At 44.4% G+C, this 20,763-nt stretch overlaps 1 protein-coding gene across 1 annotated transcript in view; it reads left to right on the top strand.

Moving 5' to 3' along the window:
* The window catches only part of CPLANE1 (ciliogenesis and planar polarity effector complex subunit 1), an 85,023-nt gene extending 65,498 nt beyond the window's left edge, over window positions 1-19,525 (top strand). Inside the window, exons 46-56 of the mRNA XM_054583998.1 lie at window positions 1,127-1,214; window positions 5,673-5,849; window positions 7,412-7,442; window positions 7,947-8,078; window positions 10,870-11,035; window positions 13,081-13,139; window positions 13,599-13,766; window positions 14,797-14,921; window positions 17,561-17,647; window positions 18,453-18,634; window positions 19,113-19,525. Of these exons, the coding sequence (XP_054439973.1) occupies window positions 1,127-1,214; window positions 5,673-5,849; window positions 7,412-7,442; window positions 7,947-8,078; window positions 10,870-11,035; window positions 13,081-13,139; window positions 13,599-13,766; window positions 14,797-14,921; window positions 17,561-17,647; window positions 18,453-18,634; window positions 19,113-19,286 (1,389 nt within the window). The 3' untranslated portion in view covers window positions 19,287-19,525. The remainder of the gene's footprint in view (window positions 1-1,126; window positions 1,215-5,672; window positions 5,850-7,411; window positions 7,443-7,946; window positions 8,079-10,869; window positions 11,036-13,080; window positions 13,140-13,598; window positions 13,767-14,796; window positions 14,922-17,560; window positions 17,648-18,452; window positions 18,635-19,112) is intronic.
* The last annotated feature ends 1,238 nt before the right edge of the window (window positions 19,526-20,763 follow it).

Below are 20,763 nucleotides of genomic sequence, written 5' to 3'. Positions count from 1 at the left end.
AGTGGACCTATGCTTCCTACCAGGAAGAGAAATAGATGAATTATAAAACCAGAATGTGGGTTGAACCAAACCTATTTCCTAATTATCATTTTCTGCAGCAAGATTTTTATAACTTTTTAAATATTGTTCTTATATTTGGAATTCTCAGTTTCTTTTTAATATTTTATACAATGGATTTGTAGTCCCTAGAAGTTCTTTGTATCTTTAAAAAGTATTCATAAGAAGAAGATTAATGTTTATGTGCATTGGTTTATCATGATAGACAACTAAAAAGGAAGTTCCAAATATTAATTTATTACTTTGTACAAATATCCTGCCCTTTTTAAGGAAGTACAATGTATATAAAATAAAGACTAAAGAACAAATAATGAAAATAGTTTGAAAGTGTTAAAACCTCATAGTGAGAAATGCACATTGGTCTCCAGGATAAGAATTCCGTTGTTGACTTACCTAACAACTATTCCAGGTTGCTAGCATGTTGACATTTTAAAGATGTACCTACTAGGTTTATAGTATCTCTTTAATCCAAATACTTAACACACATTAAAAAGTTAAGGGTGAACATGTGAGAAACTACACTGAAAAAATACATGGGGTAAGACAGTAGGCTGTTAGGGGTTAGTCTTCCAAGGTGACTTCTTTGAAGGAAATAGCATCGATTTAAGTGAAAGGTTTGGTTTAAGATGTTATCACCCTTCTACAGAGCGCACACAGGAGCACAGGTTTTGACTTGACCCTTTTAGTTAAGAAGACAGCGTGCAGGCCCGGAGGAGGCGGGGGTACTGTGGACAGGCACTGACTAGGAGCCCTGGAGGCCTGGGTTCAGATCCATGCTCGGCCTCTGAGAAAGTCACTGACTCTCTGGGCCTCATTCTCTCATCTTTAAAGTAAAAGGTTTTGTCTAGATGGTAGTTAACACCACTCCCCATTCTAAAATCCTATAATACTATTTTCCGGGCCGCTGAAAAGGTTGAATCAGTTAAACTGTAAGTAAAAATACCCATTTCTTTCATTGGTTGCATTAATGCAAATGTTTATAACCTACATAAAATTGTTGGCAATATTTTGAAATTATCACAGTATAAAATTCATAACAGTTATTTGTCTGATATGCATTTGCCTATAGGTTGAATCTGTGGATCACATTGAATTGTCTTCTGGACCTGAATCTGGAAAAACATTGGCTTCCAAAATCGCTAGCATTTCCAAAGGAGGTTTGTGGGGAGCTGGGGGAGGGTCTGAGGCCCTACTTTGAAAGAATAAGCATTTGGGAGTGTCTGAAGTGTGGATAGTTCTGTATGTGAGCTGAAGCCATCAGCCGCACCCCCCATCCCCACCGCCACCCCCGGCTTTTAGATTGGGATTATTTTTGCGATAATGTGATTGGCTCCTGCGTCAGGCCTTTCTTCCCCAGACTCTGCTGCCAGAGTTGGGCATTTGGGCTGCTGTTAGCTTTCGGGACCCCACGCGGCCAGCCGCTCGCTGAGGAGCCCGCAGCGCTGCTGCCGCTGCGGTTGTTGGCTGTGTGCGTCAGTTGAGCTGCAAGTTGAGGTGTTGGCTACATGGCTGGGGAATGGTGACATGTTAAGTTTTCATATTTCTTATTGAAAGGATGAAAATAGGGTAGTTATTTTTTAAAAATTTCTACTGTATTTAGTTGTTTATATCTACATTTTCTCTTGGATTTAGTCTTGCCAACAATTCAATGTGTTTTTAAAAAGCAGGCTTTGGAGTTCCCTCTATTGTTTCTTAATTTTCTCTTTCATAAATTTCTGTTCTTAGCTTTATTATTTTTTCCTGCTTGGGGGACTGCTGGTTTTCCCCAACCCCCGTCTCCCTTTTCTCTGCTGCGTGCGTCTGGGGCGGGTGTGTTCCTGAGGGGCCCAGGCAGCTTGTGTTGGCTTGTGCCGTCTCTCAGATTTGAAGGTTTTTGATTTGTATTAAGTATTCTTCTGAGCTCATAAAAGGGTTTTTTAGCTTCCAAATATTACGGGGTTTGAACTATAGTTTTGTGATTTATTTCCACTTTCATCGTATTATGATTAGATGACTATGTGATACGAATTCTTAGATCTACTTACAGGTATAAACAGACAGCTGGCCCTTGGACAACACAGGTGGGAACTGTGCCGGTCCACGTACACGCGAGGTTTCTCGGTGAACACCGCGCTGCTTCTGGCCCGCGGGCAGGGGTCGGGGCCGCAGGTGCAGGGCTGACGGCGTGCATTGCCTCTGCCATCTCACCCAGGGGACTGGGGTGTCTGCAGGTTTTGGTATCGGGGGGGGGGGAGTGGTCCTGGAACAAACACCCCCCATGGATACCAAGGGACAAGTAAGTTTTTGGGGAGTCAGAATCACGCATGGATTTTATTGTGTGGGGGTTGACGCTCCTAACCCCTTTGTTATTCAAGGGCCAGCTGTGTGTGTGCTGTTTTTTGATACTTTTTGTTTTTTGAAAACTTCTTACAGATGTCAAACCTATTTCAGTAGAAGACAAAATAGTGTAATTAACCTTCATGTACCCAACTCTCTTCCCATGTGCCCACCCATTTTTCCCATGTTTCCTGGATTTGAAGCAAATCCCAGACAGAACACTGTTACATTTTTTTTTTCTTTTATTGATTCCAGAGAGAGGGGAAGGGAGGGAGAAAAGGGGGGAAAGAAACATTGATTGGTTGCCTCTTGAATGCACGCAGATCCAGAACTGAATCTACAACCCAGGCCTGGGCCCTGGACGGGACGCGAGCCTGCGCCTGTGGGTTTGCAGGAAGACGCCCAACCTACTGCGCCACACTGGTCAGGGCCCAGACAGTGCATTATTTTATCCATACATATTTGATATGTATCTTCAAAAGATAAGGCTCCTTTATAAACATAGACATATGTTTAAAACAACACTGTCGCTCCTTTAAGATTTAAAAATCTTAATATTGTCATATATCTAATCACTGTTCATATGTTGCCAGATGTCTCATTTTAAAAAATACTTTGTTTTGTTCGAGTTGGAATCCAAGTATAATCTATTCATGGCAATTGGTTCATGGCTTACAAGTCTCCTTTAACTTTGTGGGCTTCCTCGTCTTTTTTCCCCTTGTAATTTATTTGTTGAAGAAACACGGATGTTTGTTTTCAAGGGTATTTCAGAGTCTGATTTTGTTAATTGAGTTTGTTTGATATTATTTAACATGTTCCTCTGTCCCCTGTGTTTTCTGTAAATAAGACATTCTTTTACTTTCACACTGAGTGATTATGTTGTGACTGTGTTCAGCATATAACTAGATTTCATTTTTTAAAATAATTAGATAATTTGTGCTTTAATCATCAACTGTAATCAGTTTCCATTCATGGTAATCACTAATTTACAAGGTTAGGAAAAAGTGGGTTTACAGTGTGTATAGAAAATAATACAATAACAAGTAATAATACAAGATTAAGCTGTGTTTCTTGTACTCACAACTGTAAACCTACTTTTGCCCTACCCTGTATTTGTGTTTATTTCTATAATCTTATTTTGGGCTTCCTATTTACTGTGTATTTTTTCATTTGTCTTTTTTTTTTTTTTCCTTCTGTTGGATTGAATTTTCTTTCTCTCTTCTTTTCAATTATGCATTATAATTTTAATCTCTTAGTGATTATTCTCAAATTTTTAACTTTCATAGTTGAGTTAAAATTTAAGGTGAATGTTCACCCCCCAAACAGTGTTAGAGCTTTTAACACTGATCTGCTCCATCCCATCTTCTGAGTTTTCTGTGTTTCACTTCTACCTTGTTTTTAAACCTCCCATTTATTCTCCCATGTCTTATATTTTTTAAGTCTATATTTCTTTGAATTTACCAGCACATTTGCCATTTTATTTGCCATCAATTGCTTCTCTTTTTAAAAATTGTAACTTAAGTCCTATAAATATGTAAATAAGTATATAAAACCAAAACACAAATTTCATGAAACCGTCCCTACCCATGTTGTGGGACGTTCACTCTGGCATTTTCTGCCTCGGCTATCGTTGCCCACAGTTGCTTCTCACGCCCATTTCTTTGAGGGTCGTTTCCTTTTTCCTTCCATCATTAATTCTTTCATCTAGAGTCTGTGAGTGCCATATTCTTCCAGTCTTTGAAAATAGCTTTAATCTCACTTTCGTTCCTGAGTCCTGGCTTATAGTGGAGTGTAGTATTCTATGTTAATGCTTATTTTCCCTCAGCTTTTTAAAGATATTATTCCATTATCTACTGACACTTCTAATTGCTGAGTTTATACTACCTACTTGCTATCTAATTGCTGTTCTTTTATCTCTGATTTAAAAAAAGTTTATTGGGGGAGGCCTTATTTTGCATTTTTGGGACAGTGTTTCTAGGTGTATATTTCTTTTTATTTATTCTTTGTGGCCGTAGGGATGATTCTTCAGTCTGCAGGCTTCAGGCTGGGAACTTCCCCTCTGTTTTCGTTTGGAGTGTTGCTTCCTCCCCATTCTCTCTGTCCTGTTTCCTAAAACACCCGGGAGAGGGATGTCAGACCTTCCCTCTCTCCTGTCTCTCACTGCATCTTAATGCCCGCCACTTTCTCTCTCAGCGTCGGACTCGGGGCGATTTCCTCAGGTCTGTCCAGTAATTCTCCCTTCTGCCCTCTCATCTTTGCTGTGGGGTTTTAATTTTGGTGACTGTGTCATTCGTGTCTACAAGTTCTGTTTCTTTTTCCGTTCTCTCTGCTCTTTGGCTGGCCTGTCCTGTTCTTCTGCTGTGGTTTACATGTCTTCTTGCGTCTGTTGAGTGACCAGTAATAGTTCATGCCCATTTAGATCACTTTACTTCACGCATGTTCTCAGTTACCGACTCTGCATATTGACTCTTTCATGCCTGCGGCTTTCTTCGTGTCACGTACATTTTAATTATCTTTGGGGGGGTTCTGCCAAGTTGTGTGTGTTTGTCTTTGGAGTGGTTTTGTATTTGCTGTCACTGATGCAGAACATTTTAGGACGAATTTTTGTACCCATTCCTTGGCCAGGAGTGGTTGTGCTGCATCGATGGTAAATTCAGACCCCTCACCTGCCCGTGGCAGGACAGGGGTTTTGATTCCTCAGAGATGACTTTTACTGTCCCTCCATCACTGTGCAGGCAGGCAGAGGACGTCTTTGCTGCTTCCCCAGGGCAGGGGTTTCCTTGTCCCCACTGAAGGGCAGAGGGCCCAGCGGCACTCCAGGCCGCGCCAAGCACTCGGTCCCTGCCCTGCTCTGCAGCTACCGTGTCTCCAGCTCCCCTGCGGGTTCTGCCGGCGTCCGCGCCCACTGACGGCCCAATGTGGAATCTCCTATTCTTTTCTCGCACCAGGGGATTTTTTTTATTTAGAGGGGATTTGGATTGTTGTGTATTAATCACTTTTTAAAAAATTTAGCATTTCTTCTGTTTTTATAATGGGCAGGTGCCTGTCTAGCTAGTCTGCTATGTTTTCTGAAGTTGATAATAAGTGTAGTTTGGTTTATTTTTTGTTTTTTGTTTTTTTTACTATTGGGGACCGTAAATTTTAAATAGCACATTAAATTATTTCATTATACAGTAGAAAGCCATCATGATACATTGCAAACTTCTGATACACCTGTTGCCTCGTGGCTGTCAGCTATGTGGTGTCTCTTCCCATGTGATTTTTTTCCCCTCTACTCTTTTCTTTTAATTGTAATACAGACTCTGCATTAGTGCATTTCCTGACTCATATGAATAAGGAAGATCAAAGTGACAAAGAGCAGACTTTTGAAGCTGAGTTTTCAGTGACAGAAACTCGTTCTCATCCAGAAATCTACGTGTTTCCTTCTGCCGATTCCACTGTCAGCCTCTTCAGTGACCAGAATACAAGTTTTCCTGGTATTCCCCACTTTCTTCATTTCTTATTTTTCAGTATGCCGAAAGATGTATCATAGCAATATACTCTCATTCCTGACTAGTGCTTACTGGGAACATAGTTATGAAGGATTTGTGAAGCCTTTTGCAATATTTATAAATTTTGGATGAAGGAAGTAGAAAAAAAAAATGCACCATTCCCACGAGGAAGTATGTTGTCTTGCCACCTTCATAAGATATACTTACTGCAAGCAAGCACCCTATTGATACTAAATCTATAACTGGAATTACTGAAATATTTGATTTTTATAAAAATTGAGAAACTCAGACTCTGCCAAATAGGGGAACTTGCGTGGTAATTTGAAAACAAACCAACGGCCAGCATCTCCCGAGCCTCTGCCGGGCGCCCGAAGTTGCTGTCTCACGGCCTCATCCCAGCGCAGCCCCGACCGGAGGTCGGTGTCACCAGTGTCCCCGTTTTGCAGTTAAGGATATTGAGACTCAGAAACTTCAGTGCCACTTTCCACTCCATTTCTTTTGGAGCTGGCGGTTCTTTAGTCCAAACAAACACATTTTGGCATGTGGATAATAGGTCATAGTAAATGCAATGGTTGAACCATTGACAGTGGATTTGAGACGTTCTTTCTTATTTTTTTAATGTATTGACTTTTAGGGAAAGAGGGAGAGAAATATTGACTTGTTCTATTTATTGCATTCATTGGGTGATTCTTGTTATGTGCCCTGGCTAGGGATCGAATCCACAACCTTGGCGTATTGGGATGACGCACTAACCAACTGAGCCACCCCGCCAGGGCTGGAAGTGTTTTTTGGCCCTAGATATTGATGGCCAATAATGATGGTTTTACTGAGTGTTACAATATGTTTTGTTACCATTATTAAAGTAATATCAGTTTAAAAAATGATATTTTTAAATGGCATTGCTGTCAATTTTTTTAATTTTAATTTCTTTTTAGACGGGGGCGGGGGGAGGAGGGGAGAAAGAAGGAAACACTGGTTGCCCCTTGCGTGTCCCCAACCAGGGGCCCAACCCGCAACCCAGGCACATGCCCTGACTGGCAGTTGGACCAGTGACCCTTCAGTTCTCAAGCCAGTGCTCAGTCCCCGGAGCCACCAGCCTGGGTGCGTTGCTGTCACTTAAATGAAAGAAAGGCTAAGGAAGCTGTCATTAAGTCATGGAAATATTTTTCTCTTAGTAAAACCATCTTAGGTTTATTCCCCAAATGTTATACTTTTAGACCATCAAAGGGTTTTTTGTGTGTGATTGTTTTACTAAATTGGACTCCTGTATTCTAACCTGTTCTAAGCAAAGAAAGATTGTACCTCTTAGATGGTATTGTTCTGAGTACACTGGATACAAAAGTAATAATCTTAAAGTGTGGACAATACTACCAAGTAGCATATTCAAGAGGAGGATAAATATGCTATACATATGTATCTTTCAATGAATTTAAGGTTTAAAAGTATTTTAATTTCTGGTTATATAATTTCTAAGTCAGGTTAATAACTGAAAACAGAAAAATAACTGACCTGAATTTTTTATTAATAATGTTTCTTTTTTTTTTAAGGTGTGAATAACAGTGATGAGTTATTTGAGAGGTAAATACCTTAAAAATTAATTCACAATTTTACTTAAAGTGGGGTATAAATTATGCATTCTGGAAATTTGGTCATTCAGACGTATTTGAACTTCTACCCAATGTTGTTTTTGTGTGGATTAAAGGAATATAATTAATTCCCATTGGGAATGGGGTGTTTTAAGAAACTGAGGGGTGCTGCGTCTTTTCCTGTTGGGCACAGGCAGTGAGAACGCCACGGGCGGCCTTGGCGCCCCTTCTGCTGCTGCCTGTGCGCTAGGGTTCAGCAGGCAGGGCAGGCAGCGGTTGTCTCCTGGGCCTTGTGTTGCTTTGTTAAGAGCACGTACAAAATCATCCGTTACTGACAACTGGGCTTTTCCACCGAGGTTACTGGAAGTAAAGAGTCGAAGGAACAGCAGATACACCCTTATCATTTGGGCCTGCATTTGTGGTCTTGGAGGCCACAGCGTTATTTGTTTGTTTTTGCTTACTGACTTGGGTTTCTCATTTGCATTTGCAAATGAAGCATGTCGGCAGATCCCCTGGAGGTGACCGGGCTGACTGACGTGGCGGACATCATTGAGGACCTTCTCACAGAGGGCGGCGTTTCCAGGGAGGAGCTGGGCCTCACGGAACAGCAGGCCAGGAGCATCTCCAGGTGATCGTCAAATAGCTCGTTTTTAACCCATTTAAAATGTTTACAATTCAGGAGTACTCAAAGCTAGCCGTATTTTAATGGGATTTTTTTATGAAAGAAATTCAAAGTTTAAAATATTTTTTCCTTCATAAACACATTTTGTGAAGTTATGTATCATCGCTCCCCTCCCCCAACAGAACCCAGACGCATTTGTTTCACTTACATGGCACATCTGTATCGTGTGTGTTTCCCAAAGTGTCATCACTCTAAGTACAACATAAAGTTAATCCTATTTCTTCTTAGAATTGATGATTTAGTTCATAGTAGTTTCTTCTAAATATTAATCCTTGGAATACATTTCAAATGGTCTTACCTTGGAACGTTAGGTTAAAGTGTTTTTCCTTGCAACCTTTTCTGGGCCCAGAACGGGCTCCTGATGGAACACAGGCTGACACTCATACCGGAGCTCCCTGCAGCCCATACGCACCCCGGGCCTGCCCCTGTGAGACACTCGGCGCTGTGAGCCGCCACTGTCCTTCCGTGTCTCCTAGTCATTCCCCATACCTCCTGGGGGGACATGCAGTCTACTGTCATCCAACTTACAAGGCTATTACAAGAAATCGTCCACAAAAAACCCTGCCAGTTTCTACTGATTAGTGAAATCATCCACTATATTAGGACCTCACATCAAGACCATGTAAACCGTAACTTCCTTTTAGTTACCGTCATCACATATAGAGGAATTTTCATACTTTTTTAAAGTTAGTGACCATGTAATTAAAATGTCATCAATAATGCATTAAATGTAAAAAACTGGAGAGAAAATAAAATACGGTTTCTACTCTTGAATGGAGACAGAACTATAAGAAGAGTGATATGAACCCAAATTATACCACTGAGCTATGGGAACTTTGCGGAAGAGAGTCAATCAAGGACAGTTTGACCAGTAGGAGTATTGGAGCTTTATTTCAGAGGATCAGTAGCCATTCACGTGGCTTGTCACGAGAAGAAAGGGCGTCAAGGCAGCTAGCATGTAACAGGCAGGGGGCGATGTCAGTGGGGAGGGAGGAGTCGGGTGTGACTGGAGTGGACACCTTGGAAGGAGAGGGCCCAATGGGGTGCCCCGGCAGCCACAGGACCGGAGGCGCCCGGGGCGGCCCCCCCCGCAGAAGGCTGTAAGCTAGAAATGGGGGCCAGTTAGAATTTCGCTTCGGTGGTCTGGACTTGAGCTGGCTGAGAAGAGAAGGTGTGCGGTAGGTGACGGCATGAGTAAACCTGGAACTTTCTGGAGGAAGAGAGAATGATTCTGTGCTTGGGTGACCGAATTGATAGTGGTTTCTTTTAGCAAGACAGAGATGAATGTCGCTTTAGAACGAAGGTGCCGGGAGAACATTCATTCGGTTATGTTCATTGGTACTTAGTTTTACATCCTCCCAGAAGTAGATGGCAAAATGAGATTTAGATGGTGAGCAAAAGATTCGCATGGAGCAACACCTGTGAGGGGCAAGGGGGAGGTGCTCCGGCAGGTGGAGAGGGCCGTCGGCCGGGAGTGCCGGTGTGGACAGGGCACCCAGGCCCGCCCAGGCGCAGCGGCCCACTGGGACTCACAGAGCTCCACGGCCACACGCACAGCCACAACTTTTATGGCCACAGGAGACAAAGCAAGAGCAGGAAGGGAATGGGGCAAGGAGCGCATGCCAGGGGAAGCCAGGCACATGCGCCCAAGCGTCCTCACAGTGGAGTTGCACAGGACTCGCTCCGTTCCTCCAGCCGCAGGCTGTGACCACATGGGACGAGCTGTGTGCCAGGGGGGCTTGTGTAGACTCGGGGCCCCGACTGTTTACCTGGCTGGCCGGTAGGCGTGCTCCGCCTGGGCCACACCGAGTCCGGACTCCCAGGAGGCAGGAGGTGTTCCGCGTAAAGCAGGTCGCCTGTCTGCGTGGCCCCGTTTGCATTAGGATAGCGCCCTCCTCACATGCTGGGCGATGCGCCTGCCCCAGGTCCCCATCCCACGTCCCTGTTTTCTTGGACTACTCTCTGTACTACTTGAGGGGGCTCTTGTCCTCTGAGAGGCAGAAGCCGAGATGGGGGTTCACGTACTGGGTGTGCTGGGAAGCATGCAGGTGAAGGGAAAAGCCAGAAGCCAGCGAGGCATCAGACCACAGCGCAGCTCTGCGCCTCCCTGTGGAGGAGGGGCGGGCAGAGCGTGGAGTAAGGAGAACCTCAGAGGCTGGTGAAGTTCTAACAGAGCTTCCCCTGGGTCAGTGGTGAGACAGGAAGCCAGAGAGACCCATCAGATTCGTCCTGGGTCTTGCAGGAATGGGCCAGTCCCAGCTTCCCTGTGGACCCGGTCATCGGCTTGGGCCGGCCCCTGGCCAGTGTGCATGGCAGGAAGGAGTGGCCAGATCCAGAGAGCAACAGGCTGGCAGTTACCTCTGTATTGTAAGTCTCGGAAGTGATTGAGAGAGTCCAGAAATAGATTCTAGGTGAAGTCCAAGCAGAACCTTCACAGACGTTAACGTTGAAGCGGTGAGCACAGAGGAAAGGGGCCAGTGCAGGGTGCTGCAGAGAGAGTGTGTAAAGCAGAAAAGCAGAGCCAGATTGTACCAGAGGTTCCAGAGAGTCCAGGAGGATGAAAAGTGCAGAGGCCGCGGGCGACCTCACTGAGATGGCTTTCAGTGGATTTCAGGGCACAGGACAGAGCAAGGTGACTAGAGATCCTACGTGAGTACTCCTTTTTGAGATAGGACAAAATCTGTCCAAATAAACAGTATTTAAAGTCAGGTGACACCCTGCCTATTAAATTTTTCAGAATTCAGCATTCTTCTAATAGACATCCTCGAAGAACTGAGAAGGAGAGAAGAGAGATTCAAGTGTGGATGAAAAGAAAACGGAAGGAGAGGACGGCGGAGTACCTGCACCAGCTGGCAGAGAAGCGGGGCCAGGAACGCGACCCTTTCTGCCCCAGGAGCAACCCGGTACGTGTGCGGCACCGGGGCCTGCGGCTTCGGGCCCGTGGAGTTACCCTGGGATGCGGGCGGGGCCTCCCCAGCAAAATGCAAGGAAAGGAGTAACATGATTTGGATACATTCCTTATTTGACGTGGAAAAGTCAGCAATTTACGTAAGTTAGGCAAAGTTATGAAACTACCTTAACAAAATGTAGCAGGATATCATACAAACCATGTCTATTGAACTATCTTATTTTTTTCTCACCCTATGGCAAGCATTTGAAACACCTGAGGCGGTTGAGTGATTGGTTGACATCTGGATTGTTTCCTTAACTTTCACTGAGTCAGTGGCAGCTGAACACCAGGCGCTGTCTGTGGTATAAAGGCAATTTAAAAATCGATTTTCTATCCATACATTACCTACAAAAAATTTAATACATATAGTCCACTCATGTACCAATGGAACGACACTGTGTGTGTGTTTCCACTGCCCTTTAACTTGGCAGCATTTATTTCTGAGCTCTAACTGCAGACGTCACCATGGCTCGGTCTAAAGGTAAAACCGAGCGCTGTTCCTGTGATAATCACATTACTATGAAATTGCCATTGAGATTATACTTAGATAAATAAAACTTTTTTTTTTATTTTTTTATTTTGGAAAGTGGGAGGGACAGAGAAAGCAAGAGAGAAACATGGATCGGCAGCCTCCCGCATGCCCCCTGCTTGGGGACCTGGCCCGCAACCCAGGCCTGTGCCCTGACTGGGAATCAAACCTGCCATCTTTCCCTTTGCAGAATGACACCCAACTAACTGAGCTGCAACAGTCAGGGCTAGATTACTCTTTGATTACAATTTCTCTTTTACTTTCTAATCTGAAATAAAATAAAACAGCACTTCCATTTTTTTCAGCACCATTAGAGGAACACATTTTGTTAGTGAATTTTCCAGATAAGATTGTCATATTAAAGCACCAAATGGTGCGAAAGTAGATGAACTGTTGTTTCAAGTGTGTAGTTTACTTAAACTCTGTCTTGAGAGAGCATGTTGATGTCAACAGAACACTTTGTCGAAGCTGTAGGGACAGGGCAATGACCTTCAGGGCCCCTTAGGTGCAGAACCGGAATCGTAAAGCACACGTGTGTCTGTGGGCGTTCCGCCACGCCGTGGGGGGTGGGTCTGATATCCCCTGCCCTGTCAGCTGAGCAGACACCCAAGATGGGGAGAGTTGTGCCCAAATTCAGAACAAATGGTCCCTGAGGACACAGGGACTGTTGGGTTTATAGACTTTGTGATGTGGCCTTCAGGATTGCAGGCGATGTTTCTTTGGTTTTAGCTTTTAGTTGGGTAAAGGTATGGGATTAGTGAGGTATTCATGTAGTTAAAACTTCATTTGAATTTCTATAAAAAATCAATAAGGCCTTTAATTTGTTATGGACAAATATATAGAATCTTGAGAAAGTTCACTTCTGTGTGCACCTTTTTATCTACGCAATTTGGGTGAAAAGACTTAACTTCATTAGTGACTCAGAAGTAACTCATGATGTTCTGGAATAAGATGTATAGCTTATTGCTAGTTTACCTCATGATGCATAAGTTTTGAAGAGTTTACTACTCACAGCAAACTCACTGCATCAAGTTTCTGGTGAACATTTTAAAACATCAGAAGGGTGGTTTTAAATATTGGGCTCATTTCTACATTGTCTTGGTGCAATTAACCACAAGACTGAGTACAAAGTATAGGAGCTCTGTCCTTAAAATGTTCTTATTTTCCCTGCAGCTGGTTAGGTTCTTTCCTTTCCAGGAAATACAGGAATTTAGCTACTGAAATAGATTTTGCATTCCATTTATTGAACTGGATTTTATTTAATTACATGATGCTTTAACATTTTCATGTTTTGCGCTGGGGTCAGAAGCTTCATCAAATGTGACAGTATCTTGCACTCTTTCTTAAATAACAGAATTATATTTTAACCTGTTAAAGTCGATTAGTGGAATTTTAATGTTTTCCATGGATAATAATGGTTTATTGTTTGTACTGTACCATAGTGAACTAACTGGGTATTTCCTGTGCAGTTTTACCTGACTTCGCGGGAAATCAGGCTGAGACAAAAGATGAAGCATGAAAAAGACAGGTGAGCCTGGTGGCTGCCCCCGCGCGTGCCCTCCAGCGAGCTCACCTGAGGCGCAGGCAGTGCCTCGGTAGTTCTCGTTTCCACAGAAGCCCCTTTTTGTCAATTATGGGAGGTGACTGCAAGAAAAAGAATTAAACTCCACCAGCCTATTTAGGAATTTGCTTTCAAATAGTATTTATGCCATTCAATTTTATGATGTTCGTTTCTACTACTACCTGTGCTCCCTGTTCCAGTCCAGGTACGTGTATGCATTTTGAAATTACCCAAAGGCTGGAACTCCAGGTACTGTTAATAATAATACTGCCAGGTAGATTTCAGACAGATGAAATATGACACTACATTTGAAGTGCATTTGAAAAGTACTGAAAAAACAAATACGAGGTGGTCTTCAAACACTATGTTCCTTCTAGAAATATGAAAGGGACTCTTATTAAATGTTCTTTAATTCTTTCTTTAAAGATTGCTACTCTCTGACCACTATAATCGTCGAATCTCACAAGCATACAGTCTGATGAATGAACTGTTATCTGAATCTGTACAACTACCAGCTACTGCACAGAAACCATTGCCTAAAAAACCCAGAACTGCCCAAATTTCCAGACAGCAGCATTCCTTCTCTCCAAGAAGGTAAGTTAAGGTCTGGCATGTCATCTGGCAAGGTGATATCAAGTGTGATAAGAAAGGTGGTGCTTTTGTGACCCAAGTTCGCTGTATCTGCATCTGCCCTGTTCAGAACTGTGATGTTAAAGTGAAGGAAAACATGGTCCCTAATTGTGAGGTCTTTATAAGTGTATAAAATTACCAAGGAAAGAGACAATGGCATTAGATCTCTAAGCTGGAACAGCACTTCAGCTTACCTAATGCAGTTTTGATATCCATTCAATCCTTTTTGTCACTTCTGTAGTTTTGCTTAATATTTCCTCCTGTAATTTGCTCTCCCCTTGGCTCCACTTCTGCGGAAACAGTTCCCATCAGCTACCACTCCTTACCCCGCCATTTCTTCCTACACGTCCAGTAGTTGCTGACTCAACTCTAGATACTGTTACGTAGTTCTTCTTAAATGAATGACCTGCAGAAGGTTTGGGTATGAGTTCATGTGGCAGGAGTTAAACAGAGAATGACAAAGGAAAGTACCCAAGTGTAAAGTTTCTTACAAACACAAAATTATATTTGTTGGTGATTTATAAGGTGAGCAATAATAGGCAGTACAGTGTTGTTAAAAATTCCTACCTTTGACAAATTAAGTGGTTAAGATTATCATCACATAATTGAAGAGCCTAGAGGAAATGCTACCCAACACAGTGCGACGCGGTCTGATCCCCTGTGTGTGTGAGATTTGCGGTGCACTCAGAATACCAGGTACCTCTTGAATCTTTTCTAGAATAAAGCAGGGTCTTAGATACATAAATAACGGCTAAATACATAGAGAATTTGAAACAGAGAACAAAAATAGTATCTTTGAAAAAAACAAATGAAGTTTGAGATACGAGATATGAGGAATAATTTGTTCAGTTACTATACTATAAATGTATCACTGAGGAACAGAATAAGTGACTATATTCATCTGAGGCAGGATTTGGGCTTTTTCAAATATTATAGTTTCATCACTGATAGGAGATTCTAGGAATATATAATAATAATGTAATTTCTACTTCAGAGAGACTCCACATGGTCACAGTTTTCCAGTAAATCGACCTGGAAAAGCCAGGAACACACCCAAGCCAAGTTACAGCCCCACAGGGAGGCCTCTCGGGCAGCCTCGGGGCTCGCCGTGGCCGCGCGGTAAGGCTCGCAGCTCTTTCTGTCTTGTGTAATTTGGACCTCTTCCTTCTTGTCTACAAAGTTGTATTTTCATTCATAAAAGCTGTAAATCTTAGTGAAAAGCAATTCTTATTTCAGTAGAATTCAAGAGATGCATAAAGACTTAGCTATACTGGGATTCATTCTGTTGCTTTGAAGTAAGAAGAGACCCTAGGAATCTTTTCAAACAAATGGCCTTTTTGTAAGAGTGTGAATGGTCAGTAAACTAGATAAGGACTTATTTGAGAATCTGTTTCTTTTCTGGGTTTGGCTAAAGAACTTGACTTCTACAAGTACAGTTCTGCAGGGATGTAAAGCATAGCCAAGGGTATGCGGTCTGTAGTATTGCAGTAATTACGTGTCGTGCCAGGTGCGCACTCGACTTACGGGGGGAGTCGCTTCGTGAATTATATAAAAGTCTGATCACTATCTGTATACCTGAAATTAACCTAAATTAATGGTGAATGTCAACCATAATTGACAAAAAAATGTTTTGGCAGATTTCAGGCTGAATATATCACAGAAGAGGAATACTAAGAGACTCAGAGTAAAATAATACCATGTTTTTACCCTTTGAATGTCCTTTCCACATTTAAAGATAGATGTGTTCTTTATTGGTAGTTTTCCTTTGAGTTTTGCCAGAGCGGAGTTTAAATTACTAAAGTAAAACATGCTTTTGTAAAACAGTTACACATTAAAATGTATAATCATAGCTGACATGTAGTATACATGTATAGAGCTAAAAATGTATAATAACTATAACGTGCCAGGTAAGCTCCTAATGACGGCCCTCTGAGAGCGGCGCCAGTATGTTCCCATTTTAAAGATGAGAAAACCAGGGCAGAGAAAGCTGAAATAAAACTTCTTAAGCTCAGACAGGTAGGAAATGGCAGCACCAGGATTTAACACAGTCAGGGTCTAGCGCCTACACGGCTAGAGCCACACTTCACCGAGCTGTGTCAGATTAGAAAATTGCCATTTCCAGAAATTCCAGTCCTTCTGATAAAACTGCATGGTTTGGGTCCTCTTGGTTTTGACTGATAAGTTACAATAATACTATTCTTTTTAAACTAAAAATTCGAAATAATAACCATGTTTTCTCTTTTAAAATTTTATTTTATACCTGATACATATTTCAAAATTCCAAAATATTAAAAATTGGCAAGGACTTCTTACTGTCAGATGGACGAGCCTTGGGAGATGTGGCAACACGCCTTTCTCAGGCCTGTCCCCTGTCAGACCTGTGTTGTCACCGTGCGCTTCCCCTGCGCTGAGGCCTTGACCCTCTGTGGACCCCTCCCTTGCCGGGCTTGGCTTGCTGGGTGCTCCCGCTGCTCCCGGTCCCAGAAGTTCTCAGTGGCCACCCCCCACCCTGGACTCCTGCAGCTGGTACGTCCTTTCCCTGTCCCTGTCCCGGCAGGCGGTTGTCCCCATGCAGTCCAGTCCCAGGCTGTGCTTCTGTGCAGCCTCCTGCTCCGGCCTTGAAATTCTCCCTGACACCTTGACCGTGGCACCTTTGGGTCTTGGAAGAAGACATCCCTCATCACAGTACCTCAGCCCTTCCGCCCTTGATAGAATGATTTTGACACCCATGCTTTCATTTTTAAATCGGGGCTCATGCCTCACTCTCGTCGTGGCTCTGAGTAGTAAGAGGTAAATGGTAGCAGTGTACCTGAAATCGTCGTTTTGTTTTCAGGTCTCTGAAGCCTCAGTCACATGATCCATTCCTCCTGAGGCAGGTCTTCCCTTGTAGTTGCTTGTCATCTCGGGTCCCGTGCCTCTTCATCTCATATTCACAAGGGACTTGCAAACACTCTGCCTCCTCCTGGTCTAGAAGTGCCTTGGGGTGGCTGCTGCCACATCCAGGATGCAGCCGTTCCCCCGGGTGTTGTGGGGACCTCCCTGGGCAGTGGCACAGATAGGGAAGTAAGGATTCATTGAGATTTTAAAATTCACTGCAGTTCATCTGTGAAAGAATAGCTTTTCTGAAGATACCTGTGAGTTCGACAATACATTGCTAACTATCTTGTCAAACAGTGTGCAGTTTTCTTGCTAATTTCTTCAGCCCTGTTTGCAAACTGTTATACTTTGGTTTGTGTTTAGTTCTATCAAAAACAACGTAAAGGCTGTATGATACACAACTAAGGGGCGTCACCAACAGAGACCAAGGTCTAGCCTTGGGACCATCCGGGCCTCTGTCCCAGCTCTGTCGCTCACTTTGTGCCCTCAGTTGTGTTATTTAAAACCTAACCTCATCGAGTTGTTGAGGATTATAACTAAAACATTTTGCATAACCTAAACATTAAATGTTGCTATTAATTCTGGGATTTAAGAAACCTTGTTAATCATTCTCTTGGCAGGACTTAACTGGGCATTGTGCCCAGGTGTTCACGGCTGAGAGACTCCTGTGCCCGACTTGCCCGGTGGCCAGAGGCGTTGTCGGAGCGCGCTGGCCACAGGCGTGTGATCAGGATACCAGGTCTCAAAGCAGAGTTTGCCAGCCGCCATCTGCACTTTGGTCTTGCTCTCTCGGTTCAAATCAAATCTGTCTGCCAGGTTTCTGTACTCAAAGGTCTCACAGGATGATGTGTGAACAATCGTGTCTTTTTGTGTCTTTGCAGGAACTACCACTGTTACCCAGAAAAAAGCTGGGGGAGCCAGAGTGGCCGTGCGGAAGGCTGTGCAGTCTCCGATCACCTTCCACAAAGGTAGGGAGTGAGTGAAGGACAGGAAGTTCCTGAATTTAATACGAAACCTTTAAAGGTCATGGAACACTCTTAGAAATTTCAAATACAGGTTTCAGAATGAAAAGGTTAGCGTTGTGGGTCAGAGAAGAGGCTGTGGCGGAAGCCTGGAATCCCAGTTCGTTGGCCACTGACGCTTTAGCCTGGGGCGGTTCCGTCCACCTGAGTGAGCATCAGTGCTGTCCCCAGCAAACAGGTGGGAGACGGGCTGGCCCCAGTGCAGAGCGGAGCGCATGCTCCGGAAGGTGCTGCGGTGGCTCAGCTGCAGAACACACAGACCCATAAGTTTAGGCCTGATTCTGCTCCATCTTTGGATACTTACTCAAATTAGCCATGCTCTGATCAGCTGGAGAGAGGGAAGTCATACCAAAGGATCCTAATTTCTAACGTCTCCCCTGAGCAAACCCCTCACCCCATGTTCCTCCTCACAATTTAAAAAGCACTTTGACATTCCTTCTCCTGTTGGCCTGTAACAGCCCTCAGACCGAGTAAGGACCAGGCCCTAAGACACTCAGGTAAGTTCAAGGGACTGAATGTAGGTGAAGCACTTAGCCCGTAGTAGACGCCAAAATGAGTGCTGCTGTTACTATTTGGGAGGGTCTCATTTCTTGGCAGTACCCTTACCTATAAGTGTATGAGGTTGGTAAAGCTGTAAACGGCCAAACTTCACCACAGTGTGAACTGCCGTAGATTTGATGATAAAAGTCACAATGAAGAGCAAACTTCTAAATGCAGCAGTCCCAGTGTACGCCTTATTCTCTTCCCTCAGAAGCCCCCGCTGCTCCTTGTGGCGGCCCACAGCAGGCAACAAGGCAGGGGAGCGCGGGGCGCGCCCCTCCCACCCAGCGGCCAGGGGCAGAGGCGGGGCGTGGGGCGCCGGCGCGGGGGCCCTGGCCGGAGTCCTCGGCTGGCCGGCAGGTTCTTCTCCGAAGCCACAGCCCCCTTCTGCGGGTAAGCCTTGCTCCGGCCTCGGTTTGCCTGATGATTCCTCTCTCCTCACGGGTCTTTGGGAGCGGGTCGGGGTGGTTTGCTCGTTTAATTTGTGTTTTTCTGTGGGATGACGATATACAGAAAGATGATTAGGTCAGTTTGATGTAGAGATTCAAAGCAACTGCTACTCAGCGTTTATCTTTCAGAATTTTCTGTGACTTTGTATTTTTATGGAAAAACACCACCACAGTGCAAGAACACGTACTTGCACTGCAGGTGTAAAAATCCATTCGGACCCTTCAGATCCGGTGCCACCATCTGGTTGTCGGGTGACGTCCAGCTCAGGCCGACCAGGATGTGCTGGGCAGCTGCAGCCCTGCCTCCCTCCCTGTTGCCTTCCCCATTTGGTGAATGGGCGCCTCTGGAATCTTTGGTTCATGTTCCACTGATTTCTTTCTCAGGTTAGGACGGCCCCTCACTATCTTTCTCCACTTGACAGGACTTGCTACCAGCGGAAGAAGAGCCAGAGCCTCCCACTGGGGTGGGTGGCCTGGACAGCATGTCTGAGAGCACCGGCAGCATCCTCAGCAAGCTGGACTGGAACGCCATCGAAGACATGGTCGCCAGTGTGGACAACAAGAGCCCATCTGTCCGCTGGGCCCTGGGTCTGTGAGGCCTAAAGAGCACCCTGGGGCTGGCTCCTCCGCGGTGTAGTTCCGAGGGACGTGCGGGTTTAGGGGAAAGAAGTGATGTCAGTCTACCACCTGCAGCCATGTTATTACCTGGATAAGCCATTTCAAGAGGGAAAATAAACATTTCTCAATAATTTTGCCTTCAAGGGAAAGGGTTTTTTTAACCACAGATGTATTACATGTTTTTGCAGTTGATTATCTAGCTTTAGGCATAATTTTTTAAGTGATGAAAAATAAAACATACGTTTAAGTCAAGTTTGCATGAAATTTTGCCTCTTCTTTTACTTCCCCCTGAGTTTGAGGAAAAAACCTTATATGGGCAAGCCTGATGGGAAAAAGAAAGGAGAAGAAAATCACAACTATCTGAGACACTCAATAATGAACACCATTTTAAAACATATTCTAAAATTTACCTGTGCAGGGCTTGGCTCAGGAGTGAAAAGAATATACCTTCCACCCATCCTGAACTTGCAGAAGAAACTTTCATGTAGGCCAGATCGGTCCTCTGCCTGAAGAGCCATGGAGGAAAAACAGGGTCAGCTGCTTTGGGTAGGAAAGAAAGGGAATACAACTCCTGACTCCAGAAGGATCATGGTAACTGTAAAAACCGTGGAACCAGAGGACTTCTGGTCAAGATGGCAGAGTAGGTAATCACTGGGCTCACCTCCTCCCATAACCATAACTGAATTATAAAACAGCCATCACCCAGAACCATCTAAAGACTAGCTGAACAAAAGTCCTATAAGGATATAAAAGCAGCAGCCACGCTGAGGCTGGTGGGAGGGAAGAGAGATCTTGGCTCCCATACCAGGAAGGGGGCATCCCCATTATATCTGGCTGAGAAAGCCTGCGGGGGTTGCATCCATGTGGGACGGAGGCCTGCTGGAGACCGGGGCACTGCAGGGTCCCCATGCAGACTTACTTGTTCCGGGGGCCAGTGCGGAGGCAGCAGCTTGAAAAGCACCAGGTATATACAGGGAAGCACTAAACTGATTAGCGCTTGGGCAAGGGCTGGACAGGAAGGGTTAGGACAGCTCTCTCCAGGGATGGAAGTTGTGACAAGCGCCATTGTTCCTTTGTTGAGCCCTCCCCCAACCTAGCCAACCCAGCCAGCCCAGCGCAGGCAGTTGACAAATCTGAGCTTTCCATTTACCTGGTCAACACTGACGCCAGTGGCTGGCCTTGATAGACCATGTACCTCTTGCCAAGCTACTCCAAGCCTGGCATAAGCAGAGGCCAATTTCAACTTACCTTTTAACTCCCATCAAGTAGCCACAGGTCAGCACAGGCAGTGACCAGCCTTGGCTTGGAACGCAGCCTCAAGTCAGTGGCAACAAACCTGACAGCCAGCCTTGGTTCACAGGATAGACTCTACCAAGCACAGCATAAGCAGCAACCAGCCTCAGATAGTCCTGGAGCATTTACCAGACAGCCCCACGGTGAGCGCAGGTGATGGCT

The sequence above is a fragment of the Pteronotus mesoamericanus genome, unplaced genomic scaffold, assembly GCF_021234165.1.
Source record: "Pteronotus mesoamericanus isolate MK-2021 breed Mesoamerican mustached bat unplaced genomic scaffold, CSHL_Meso_final contig_75, whole genome shotgun sequence".
Lineage (NCBI taxonomy): Eukaryota > Metazoa > Chordata > Mammalia > Chiroptera > Mormoopidae > Pteronotus > Pteronotus mesoamericanus.
The sequence above is the reverse complement of the archived record's forward strand: the minus strand, read 5'-3'. Positions and strand labels throughout refer to the sequence as shown.